Below are 12,774 nucleotides of genomic sequence, written 5' to 3' on the forward strand. Positions count from 1 at the left end.
TCTACTTCCCAGTAGAACATAAACGTCATTCTTCGGTTTGGTTTACTGTTGTGTTTCCAATGCCTAGAAAAGTTCTGGCTCATACTATGGCTTTAATAAGTATTGATTTGAAAAATGAATGGATAAATGAATGAATGAATATATAAGAAGAGCCCATAACTCAATTTTCTAGTGAGGTACCTTCCCTATGCTGTCTCTTTTTGTGCCTTTTCTAGATCTGACTTAACTGGCTGGTAAGGAAATGAAGACCACTCCGGATTTCTCGTAGAGCTAGAAAGTGGACCAGACGTGGTCCACAGGAGGTGAACACTCTGGGACCCTCTGAAGCTGACGTTTAGCATATGACAACTCCATACACCAGTGGGGACACTGGCTGGCTGAATATTGTGGAAGGCAGGAAGAACAAATTCAAATCCTTCCAAAGAAGGTATTGCTCTACGTCTGGGTAATGCCAAAATAAATTTTAAAAGAAAAGGTCAACTAATTCCATTTCAGTACTATGTACATAATCCGGTGCATAAAGTACCTGATTAACTTTTCCTCCCCACTTTTTGATCACTATTATTCTTGATATATACACAAGCCTAAGGAGATGCTGTCTGTTGTTATGACTGTTATCAAATGACAGTTTTATTCAGTGACTGCGGACCCGCATTTGCATACGGCCTCTGAAGAATCCTGGTTTCAGACTGTGTCTTGTCAGCGCTTCGCAGGTGTAATTCCATTCTGCAGTCTGCCGTTGCTCACTCTGCTGTCCCTGATTGTTAAGCCCTCTCCCAACAGAGCAGGAGCTGCCCCTGACAGGGACGTGCAGAGGGCAGCCACGCAGGCTGCCAGGTGTTTGGAGGGCACTTTAGCAGCTTCTCTGGGAATTACAGCTTGTCGGTGGTGAGCAGAAGCCCTTGCTCCGATTGTTGTTTGGAAAGATTTTGAAAGTCTAAGCTGCCTTGTTTGTGTGTTATCTTCGCAGTTTCCTGTTATCAGCTATGTCTTAAAGAAGGGCCCAAGTCCGTCTAATACCATTGCCACAACATGAAGCAAAAAGAAGCACTCACAACCTGCCCGATCCCTGAACACAGCTTTTAGTAGCATTTTACACAAGAGCAGGATATTGGCAACTCAACTGTTAAATCCGCCTGTGATTATTCTTCCTTGAGATCACTCTGATGTCACCAGTGTAATTTGAGCCTTGGAGCTTCTGTTCACACTTTAAATAGCAGTCCCGGAATGACTTGGCTACACACTCTCTGGAGAGCCGGCAGCTGCATTCCGGAAGATCCCCACATCGATGAGAGCAAGGCGAGGCCACCCAGCTGTCACCATGTCCACGTCGCTGCGAGTCAGCCCGTCCATCCACGGCTACCGCTTCGACACGGCCTCTCGCAAGAAAGCCGTGGGCAACATCTTTGAAAACATAGACCAGGAGTCTCTACAAAGGCTCTTCAAAAACTCTGGAGACAAGAAAGCAGAGGAGAGAGCCAAGATCATTTTTGCCATAGATCAAGACTTGGAGGAGAAAACACGAGCCTTGATGGCCCTGAAGAAGAGGACAAAAGACAAGCTTTTCCAGTTTCTGAAACTGCGGAAATACTCCATCAAAGTTCACTGAGGACGAGAGCGCGATGAGGACGTTATCCCAGAACGGACACCCAAAGACCAAGTGAGTTTGTGAGATTAGCAGGTCGGCGTTTGCGGCCGGCTCGCAAGTGTCTCTTCTGTCGGGACTCCAGAGTCCGGAGAGGGACCGGAGCCAGAGGACTCGTTTCAGACTCAGCCAATTTCATGGCTGTGCTGTTACAGTGGAGAACAAAGTGCTTCCCAGGGATTTGAAAACTCTCCCTGCAGGAAAGGACTGATGCTGATAGAAGAGTCTGGACACATGTAAGGAGAAAGGAAGAGAACAGATGGCTGCAGAGGACATGCACCCAGGGTCACTCTGTCAGGCCCTAGGACTTAAATTTAAACTGAACTTTTTTTTTTTTTTTTTTTTTTTTTTTAACCAAACTGGGTAGGGGGAGAGGGGAGGGAGAGGGAGAACAGGGAGAAGGGATACCATGCATACATTGTTTACTGAATTATTTTATCTGAATGTTCAAAATGTTGCCAAGCCTCAGTGTTGTCTGTTGGTATAGAGTTTCAGAGATCAGTAATTGATTATTTATTTGCATTCATTACAATGCCTGGAAAAGTACACCACATGGATGTTAAGTACAAATTTAAGATAACTAAGATAACTTCAGCAGCTCAGTAAAACTGTACGCCGCCTTTTGGTTTGTAAAGGGTTTTTATACATTTCAAACGTGTTGCACAAAACTTAACCTAATGGGGTCCTTTATAAATCCAAAGTACTGTGAAAAACTTTATATATTTTTTAATCTTCTGACTAATGCTAAGACATAATCTAAATAAATTTCATACAGTTACTGCAGTAAGCATTAGGAAGTGAATATGATATACCAAATAGTTTATAAAGATGCTATGGTTTCTATAATTTATTATACATGGCAATTGATATGCAACTATAATAAATTATTATAAACTTAGCTGGTCTTGGTCTGTGATGCTTGGTCTCAAAGGAAAAAATAAGATGGTAAATTTTGATTATTATATACTTTCCTAAAGTTTTATCTCTAAAAAAAAAAGGTATTTTTAGAGTAGGTCTACATTAATTATCAAACTTTTTCAAAACAAATTCTTACATCAACTACCTGGGAAGTTTCTCTGTCCCAATCTTAAAATATAAGAGATAGATACAGAAATTCATAGATTGACTCAACAATATTGCTGTTCCTGTACCCATTAAGGGTAAGTTTTAAAAGGCTTTTTCTTCATATTTTTGAAATTTTTCCTCTGTGATTACAGTAGCTATGTACATATTTTGGGTTTAGAGTCTGAATTATGGTCAAGATTCTGTGGATCATCGCTGTTTATTTAACATAAACAAATATAGGAATAACATTACCATGTCTTTGCTTATTTCTTCATAAAATTATAATAAAATATTTCTAGGAAGGCATACATCAATGTGTGCTGTGCTTTCCTAACCAAAAGAAATAAAAATTTCCCCAAAATTAAGCATTTAAGAAACACCTACCAAGGTTTTTTTTCAAAATGCTGATCACAGTGAAACAAAACCAGTGAAATATCTAAAAATCTTTTGGGAGGGTTACGAGTCAGGATGTTAAAGACTAAATTTTTAAAAAGGAAATCAAGTGGTAAAAATCTATTTTCAAATATTAATTGACTCATTCACTGAAGATAATAAACATCACTCCATTAGAAAAGTTCTTTCCAAGAGAACATCCATGAGCATCATGAATTACTATGCAGAGGGGTGTGTGTGTGTGTGTGTGTGCTCACATGCGCACCTGTGTGCATTTTTCTAGGAAGAGTATTCATAATCTTCACCAAATTTGCAAAGATAATCTTGACACCAAATAAAGTTAAAAACAAAAGAAGTTTTGGCAGGTGGGAGTTTCCGTTGGTGGTGGTGTCATGGGAGGACGTGGACGGGAGGCCCCCCTCTGCTCCATGGTACCATTTTCCCGTCCTCATGAACTGAGTCAGCTTAACATTCTCTGCATGTGCTGGAAATGAGCTTTCTGCTCCCAGTAGGGCCTGTCAGTGAAAAACTTTAAGTTATTTTCTATTCAGAGATTGGAGTGTATCTTGGATGCTGAACATAGTTCAAGGGTGGAATTTATTATACATACTCTTAACTAGCTCCTCTGCAACTTTTGTTTTCAGTAGAGCACAATGTGTATCTTAGCCTCTCCTCACATTGCCCTGTATTAAATTGTTTTCTTGCCGTATATCACATTATTTTCTGATTTCAAGACATAACATGGGAAAAAAATTAAAAAGCAATTTGGATACAATCCACAGCAGTGTGGAGAATAAAATCTCTCCCAGTAGATTATTACAAACATGCTCTCTTTCTCCTTCTAGGGAACAAAAGTTGGAGTCAATGTGATTGCACAAGGATGATTTTTAGCTTTATAATACATATATTATTTAATGTGAGGTGAAAACCAAGATCATTAAAACAGAGAGGATTAGTTCAGTTCAGAATTTCATCTATGGCACGGGATAGCCAAATATGCCTCAAGATACCCACTCTAACAGAAGAAATAAAAGCAGCAAAGGTGAAATGGCTCATTGATAATATTTATATAAGAATAATAACAATTAACTTTCATTGAATGTTTACTATTGGGCAGAAAATTTTCTAAGTGTTTTTTGTGTATGAAATCACTTAATATTATAACATAAGAGATAAGAGCAAATGCATATATTTGGGTGTGTGCGTGTACACATATGTGCATATATAGTAATAAAACTGAAGCACAGAGAGATGCAGTAACTTGGCCAAGGACACACAGCTGAGTCTAGGAATCAAGTCCAGAAAGCCTGGCCTTCATTCCTAGCCACCAGGCTAGACTGCTACTCTAGGAGAAACCAAGCTGCTTTTTCCTTTAAAGAGACAATACTTCTATGCTATTATGACAATTACTTCTTCAGTCAAGAAGACAAGAAGGCTTGGCCTCCAAGAACTCGCTTTTACCTAATCTGTGTCTATTTATTTGGCATTTGTAGGACATGGGGAAAGAGTCATAGTTTACTAATTTTAACTGTATCGAGGTTTTGCTTAGAGGCAGCCATTGAAGCCTGTAGTTAAAACGACACTTGTATTAGCGCCTTGGAACCGAAGCCCACACCTAAGGTTTTGCAGTCAGTCAGGACGGTGGGTCTTGGTTTGCTCACTGGGGAGATCAGAGATCATGAGTTCACTGTTGCACTCACTCCTTCATTGCTTGGTCAGCCACAGAAGAGGGTTTGTCCAGCAGACGGGGTTTACTGAGAAAGGGTGCAGGGTATATGACTGACTACATATTTTTTCCATGTGAGAGGGTACTCAGAAGATGCAACTGGTACTTCCGTGGAAAGTCTTACCTGCTGATAAACAGGTAATTAAGCCATGTCTGGGAACTGTGTGTCCTTGCACAGTACCTCACTGACCCTTCTCCAACTCCTGACCTCAAATGATCCTCCAGCCTCAGCCTCCGGAGTGCTGGGAGTATAGGCGTGGGCCCCCGCCCCGGCCACACTGACCCTGCTACACTCCACGGGAGGGGGGGGGGTCCCAGCTCGGCATAGGATTTAATTAGCCCGTTTTCTCACACGCTGGGAATCGTAGAGAGGAAGAAGCATTTGTACCTTATTCATCCATGCAACAAAAATGTGGTTTTAGCACCCATACGTGTGGGCCAACATGGCCAGCATGCATCCTTGTTCTCCTTGTCAGAAAAGTCAGAAAATGTTTTAAAATGCAAATTAATGAATAATACTGTGAGATACATGACAGGAGTTTAAACAGGATCCTATGGGGGCAGAAGGGAGAAACTGTGTGTCTGTGTGTCTGAGCGAGAGCATTTGGTGAGTAGCAGGACAATTTAAGGAAGCCTAACCCAGCCCGGGGAGATACTAGAAAACTCTCTAAGGAGAAGAACAGTAGAAACTCTCTAAGGAGTTTTCTACTGTTTCAAATTACAAGCTGGGAGAGTAGAGAAAAAAATTTTTATTCCAGCCTTTGGGTAGAGCATTTGCAAAGGCAAAGAGGCAGGGAAGAGTGGGAATTGTTTGAGACTCTGCAGACAGTTCATTGTGACTCAGGCCTGACTGTACCCGGGTAGTGATTAAAAAGGCAGCTGGGCCTAAAATGACTAAGTATTAATTTCATTGTGAAGGTAATAGAGAAACATTAAGAGCCTTAAACAGAGGAGTAACATTTACTGCCTGACTACTACGCACTGGACCCTAGGAAAAGATACGGTTAATATTTTGAAAAATAATACACCGTGTAGCAGTTGAACTCGTGGTCTGATTCTATGGCGATTCTTCCAACACTGCAGCCTCACGGCTAGTCTGCTGAAGGGAAAAGCCATATAGGACATTTGCGATTCTGTAACAATGGATAGCTGTGTGGCAGCTCAAGATCAAACAGAGGTGAAAGGTTATGAGAGAAAGTGCTGTGAGGCCAGGTTGGGGAAACAGCAAACTAATATATTGCCCAGTTAAATTTTAAGAAATTGTGACTGTGTTTGATCCTCATAAGAAGTCTTATTCTTTAACAATTATTATAAATAAATGGCTACTGAGCTCTTCTCTTTTCACTTGAATACCTCTTCTGCGAGTGAAGTTTCCAGATACTTTGAGTGACTATCACAGGTGCATGCAAAGGTATTCTACCTCCACGTGTGTGCACACTGACAGTGGATGTGGTTCAGCCAAGTCCTGGCACAGCTATGTTACAGAAATTTGGAAATAAGCATCTTGCCCAATATGTTTAGCCGTGGTTTAAAAGAGATGGATGAGTGGTCAGAAGACTTTTGTTGCAGCCATTTTCCCCCTCCCCTACCCCTCACACACATGCACAGGCTCACACACACGCACAGGCACATGCACACGCACACACATGTACACTCACGCGTGCACACACACACACACGGTAGAGACCTGCATTCCTACCAGGAGCACATCTGTTCCCTTTCCTGAACTTTTGTTTCTTCGTCTGTGGGCAGCGGCATCGTGCTGAGCAAACACCACCAGACTGAGTCAGGAATGCTGGGGTTTTTCCCAACTCTGCCTTGCACAAATTCCTTTTTAATCTCTGGGTTTCATCGGTAAGAAAAAAAAAAAGTTTGGATGAGGTCTGTGACATCGTTCGGCTCTCCTGTTCTGCATCAGTGGGAAATACTAATTGTCCCACCCCCATGATAGGACGTCTTTCTGGATCAGCTGGTGTTGCATATGTGATAGGAACGGCTCTATAATGCGACAAGAGCCTAATTTAAAAGTTCTGGTCTTTAGCAACGGCTGCTGGAGGAACTATGTGAGGAAAATCACTTTCTATGATCCATCTGAGCTTTTTAACAGTTGCCTTTGTTCCGGTTGGCTGCTGCCCGTACCAGGCCCGCTGTCAGTGTTTGAACTGTCTCCTTCTCGTCCAAGCGATGGACAGGGTCACTGCGACCATCTTAACTGTTGGTCACAAGCACCTGTAAAAATTTAAAGATACGGATTCCTGGTCCCAAACTCGCTGGACATTGTCTTAGTTCTCGGGATTTTTACAGAGTACCATAGTCAACTGTAAAACATCGAATGTGTGGAACCATTTCTTATGTTACATTGGATCTTCTGTTGGTGGCTCTTTGTAACATAAGACCAAGAAAAAGGATTTGATTTCATGGCATTGGTTAGAGTTTTTCTTACCATATTAATTCTATCACTAATTGAAAATGATACCCCCCAAAATATTGAGGAGAGTATAATTACTTTTGAATATTAATAATTATAGTACATATTTATGTTAATTAATTCTGAATTTTTTCCCCCTTGAATTTTGGTCCAAGATTTACCTACTTTGACACATGTATGTTTGACCAGGAGAAAAGCTTGTGCTTCTTATCACTCTCCTTTCTTTTTATTTTCCTGCAATTTGTCTATGTTTGTTATTTACACACAGATTTTATCCTCTGAAAGATTTCTGGAGAGTCCTGCCGACCCAGAGAGCCTCGGGGACCCAGAGAGCCCCAGGGGCCACAGCTTCTGAAGTGCTGGTCTGCGGCCTCGTTCTTTATTCCGATACTGCAGAACACTCAGGGCAGGCAGTTTTTCCAAGCCTGCTCTCACCAGAACCTCCTGGGGACATTCAGGCTCCAGGCCTCTGGGTTTAATGGTGTGGAATTTCTGGGGCTGGGCACCCGCGAGCCAGTGCTTCCCTCGCTCCGCAGGTGGTTTCGCTGCTCGGAGAACCACTGACCTAGATCAAAGTCACCAACTGTGCGTGGTGTGAGGACGTGGCTCATTTCAACTTATCTACGTCTCCCCAGGCACCCTGCAGGCCTCAGTACATTCTGGACCAAACAGTCAACGCAAGATGTGATCAGCGCTGTACCACGGAATACGTTACTTCTGTTATCCCTAATTCAAATAGCACCTTTATTTTGATTTTGCTCTAAATTCTATTTGTTCTAAGACATCTTTCCGGATCATACTGACCCACGATGACCGCATCATTACCTAAACTCCCAGAGGGCAGGTAGTTCTAGCCATTACAATGTATTTTTCCAAAGAGCAGAAGGCCTCTCGCCCACTAAATGTATTTCCTGCTGGTTTGCTAGTCTCGAGTGCAGACAGGTTAGTCTTTCGGGCAGGATGGCTTGGCACTAGCAGCCACTTACATAAGTCAGGACACAGACTGAACAAAACTCTTTCTTCCGGACAGCAAGTATCCTCCACTGAGGTCTTGTGGTTTTGATTCTAAGAGGAAAGTAGCGGAACGGAAGACCGACACCAGGGATGGGGAGATCTGACGTTGCTGAGGAGAAAACAACCCAGGGGGCAGAAAAACAGCTGCTCTCGCCTTCCCAGCCTGGTCCCGGCTGTCAGCGCAATGGCTCGGGGTGCGCACAGCTCGGGGGCAGCAGAAAGGCCAACAGAGCAGAGCGCGGGGCCCACGAAGACCCGGGTTCTAATCCTGCCTTGGCCACTTACTAGTTAGGTGTAAATTTTGAGTCAATTATTGAATCTCTTGCGACCTCACTTTATCATCCGTAAAACACGGAGAGTAACACCTTTTGCGTGAGTTTGCTCGGGCTGCCGTAACGAAGTGCCACCGACTGGAGCCTTACATGACAGACGTTTATGTCCCCACAGTTCTGGCGCTGCCAGTCGGAGATCTTCCGAGGCCTCTGTCCTGCGCTTGCAGGTGCTGTCTGCTCCCTGCGTCTCCACGAGGCCTTCCCTCAGTGCCTGTGTGTGCCCAAATGTCACCTTTTTATAAAGACACCAGTCACAGACCCACTCCAATGACCTTATTTTAACTTAATTATCTCTTTCTAGGCCTTGTCTTAAATACAGTTGCATGCGGACTATCAGGACTGAAAACTTCAACGTGTAAATTTGGGCTGGGAGGACACTGTCAGCTCCTAAGACCTCTGGAGTTGTTCCTCTTGTCTGTCGCAAGCATAACATAAGGTAAACCTGGGAATGCTGGGACATTAGGCCTGGGGTCTGCCAGGGGAAGGTCCCTGGGGACAGGAATAGTGCTTTGCTCATGGCCGACTGTTACAGAGCTTCTGACACAGAGCCTAACGCGGGTCAGGTACTAAGGAAGTGTGTTTTGACTATGAACACACGCATGACTCAGAAATAAGGTATTTGTTTATTAATCTCTGAAATCAGCATCTACATCTTTTTTGTCCTTCAGCATTTCAAAGGAGGGCCCAGTCCGCCGCGTGCCGCTGGCGAGGGACAACTGACCCACGGCACGACTCCCAGCTCACGGAGACAGAGCCCGCTGGCCGGCAGCCTGCAGTGTGAACTTGTGCCACCAAGAACCGTTTGCTTTCCACCATACAGGAATGGCTTCAGAATGTCCCGGGGGGCGAACAAGGTCTCTGAATACCTGTGAACCACGTGTGCCGCTAGTGTCTAGTCCCGTTGTGCTTGTAGTTTCTATAGCTCTGGTTGTGGATCTAAGACGGAAAGTGCCGTTTTCTCCTGTTCTCCTTCCAGGGACAGAGTCCTGGTCACTGCCACCCCTCGGGCACGTCACTGGGTGAAAGTAAAGAGGGAGGAGCAATGCAGGGAAGGTCCAGAAACTCCAAGAGACATACAAGGAAGAGGCTGTGCTGATCACAAAGGTAATTTAATGCATCTTACCTTATATAGCATGAATTTCAGAATGAACGGAATGGGTTTAGGGAGCTCCCTAATCTGTGCTTGAGACACGTGGGAATCTCTGCGGAATCCAGCCTTGCAACGTGTTGTTAGGAACCAAACACCATCAGCTATTGTCTAATTTCAACTGGGAAAAAAACCAAATGTAAACCATACCAACTCTTAAGACCATGTTACTATGACACCGAACAACATTTAATAAAATGAACCGACTCAGATAAATCAGCAGGCAGCTGGGGATACTGTGTAGGCAACATGACACTCTGACTGTCTGGTTGTCAACTCTAAATTGTCACAGTCACGTTGTGGAGGCCTGAGCTAGTGCTATCGTCTCCTTCTACAGATCTTTATGGTAGAAGATGACGATACCTTCGTCTTCACCTTGTTTATAGGATCGAAAGGCCACGGGACCCTTCCGTGATCACCTGGCCTGGCCTGGTGCCAGGACTCTGCTCCAGCCTGGAGAGGCATCGAGGCCGGGATCCTGCATCCTGCTGAGTAGATTCCACACCTGTTTCGGTCCCTATTCCTTTAGAGCTTTCTCATAGTATTTTCAACTAATACGAGAAATAGATTAATTTTTCTCTTTCAATTTCAGAGGCTTCCTGTTTCTGTGAAAGAGCTTTGTAAAAACTGTAGACAGATGAGACCGAGACGGTGGCTTGGGCAGGACAAGGACATGTCTGACATATTGCCACTGGAAGCTCTGCTCTTCACTAAGAGCAAAATCTCTATATTCTGGGCAACAAGGTTGAGAGACTTGGGAAAACTCGCTCACCCTAACAAAATTCATAGTCTTCAATATGAACAAACAAGGACCACTAATGTATTCATTTATGGGAGAAATTTAACTGCCAAAGCAGGAGGAAAAATTATATGTGAAAGCAAAGGCAGATCTAGAGTCTTGAGGACAATTTCTCCACGGCTTTGGCAATGTTTGAGGAAATAGCCTCACAGCAGATGCCTCATCTACTTACTGCTACAACGGTTAGCTTTTGCTGCATAACAAACCATCCCAATACTCAGTGACTTAAAATGACAAACACTCTATTCACCTCAAGGTTCTGTGGATTCTACTTAGGGGTCCTTCTGGGCTGGGCCAATTCAGCTGTCCTCTGCTGGGACCTCTCAGACCTCTGCACCCAGCTGGTGGGCTACAGGATGACCTCACTCACCTGTCTGGTGATCGGCAGGTGGTGACTCTTGGCTGTCTTCCACCGTGTATTGGAAGCTGCCACGTTAGCAGCTAGAGGCCCTCGTCACGCCAGTGCGAGATAAGCCTTTGTCAAATCCTGCCTTTCTCTCTGCCCGATGTGTAGACACCGTGCTCACCACCCGCCTTCTTTGTGGTGTTGTCTTTTCTGGAACAGGGTACACTACAAATAACCACATTTTGCCTTCCTTATGAGAGTCACGCTCCGGAACTTCTTCCCTGGGGTCAGGTCCCGGTTAGATCATAAGACTCATCACTCATTTAGAAATTTGTTTCAAAGATCTCAGCTGCTCACATACAAATACTATTTCACTCGCTCCCATCACGAGCTAATCTCTTCCCAATGGTGTGAATGTTACCAATATCAAATTCAGAGAAGAGTCATTACTGTTTTTCTATAATTCATGATGGTACAGCAAGGGCAGAGACTCCGCTATTATCCTCTCGAACCAAAGGCAGTGCCAAAGCAGTTTTCGGGATAAGCAGATTTCTGAAAAGTCATAACTGCCCTAAACCACACATTTTTAGTGCCAGCTTTTAAATGAGATAGGTGGGTACATGTCACTGAATATCTGAGCTTGTCCCTCTTAGTAATCTCACTGTGTGGAAAGGTTTTAAAATTAACTGCTCAGAACGCCTGTTCTGTTCTCTGGAATAGTGGACATGGAGGGACCTTAGCTTGGGAAGACAAACCGACTCAGGGAAAAGAATTAATGGAAGCACATGGCCCCACAGGCAGGAAATGCTTTGATAGGCCTTTTCCTCTTTTTGTTACTGACAATGGACTCCACCTTGGAGCAGCTGCGCTCTCCCCCGTAGGATGATCGCAGCACTTTTCCTCGTCAGACTTGGAGTCTGCAGCAGGGAGTGCTCAGGAAGGGACAAGTACAATGTCGGGGACCTGCCCTTGAGCTTCCAAGCTGTGGGGTGGGTGGAGATGTCGCCCTTAAGACACACACGAATCCCTTTGGCACACACTTCAGGAAGACCATCTGCTTCTGTTGTTCCTCTGACCTTTTGTTAGAACCCACCCTAAATTGGAAAGAAATTACCAGAAAAAAACTAAAGCCTAAAGCAGTCTTAGACCCTATTGTCAAAGCAAGTCAAATTAGCAAGTATTGATTTAGCACCTAACATGTGCCCAGTATTATGCTAGATGTTGACCATGGAAGGAAAAATAATATTTTTCAGTATCGGGACTATACAGGAGGCTGACTAATTTCATTTAATCTTTTCAACATTTCTGCAAGGCAAGCATTATCATCCCCATTTCATAGATTAAAAAACTGAGGCTCCAGAGGCTCACCAACTTTCCTGATGCCATCTAACTTCCTAGGGTGGGAGAGTACAAAAAAGGAATTCTCTCTCAATCTCACATATGACCTCATTTCAGCCCTGATGTATCCCTGACTCTGATGCTCGACCGTTTTTGTTTCCCATTCTTATGTTCAATGTCTAAGAGGCTCTGTGCAACACTGGGAAGGAGGAGACCTGGTTCTAGCCCCATGAGCACATGAGGCACAGGGCATGCCACTTAGCTTCCAAGTTTCAGCTTCTTCTGTAACACAAGAGACTAGGGCAACCCTTCTAATTCTTAAATTTGTAACTGTGTTATAAAATAGAATATGGATGTCACGTCCATTAGGGTGGCTGCTATAAAAAAACCAGAAAATAACAAGTATGGAAGAAGATGTGGGGAAATTAGGACCCTTGTACACTGGTGGTGGGAATGTATTAAATAAAATGGTAAAGCCATTGTGGAAAAGAGTATGGCAGTTCTTTAAAAAAATTAAACATAGAATTACCATATGACCCAG

At 43.7% G+C, this 12,774-nt stretch overlaps 1 protein-coding gene across 1 annotated transcript; it reads left to right on the forward strand.

The window, feature by feature from the left end:
- The first annotated feature begins 1,007 nt into the window (after positions 1-1,007).
- Positions 1,008-1,987, forward strand: TCIM (transcriptional and immune response regulator). Its single transcript, XM_069485284.1, has one exon. The coding sequence runs from the start codon at positions 1,289-1,291 to the stop codon at positions 1,607-1,609; it is 321 nt and encodes a 106-aa protein (XP_069341385.1). The 5' UTR covers positions 1,008-1,288; the 3' UTR covers positions 1,610-1,987.
- The last annotated feature ends 10,787 nt before the right edge of the window (positions 1,988-12,774 follow it).

The sequence above is a fragment of the Eulemur rufifrons genome, chromosome 12 (assembly GCF_041146395.1).
Source record: "Eulemur rufifrons isolate Redbay chromosome 12, OSU_ERuf_1, whole genome shotgun sequence".
Classification (NCBI taxonomy): Eukaryota; Metazoa; Chordata; class Mammalia; order Primates; family Lemuridae; genus Eulemur; species Eulemur rufifrons.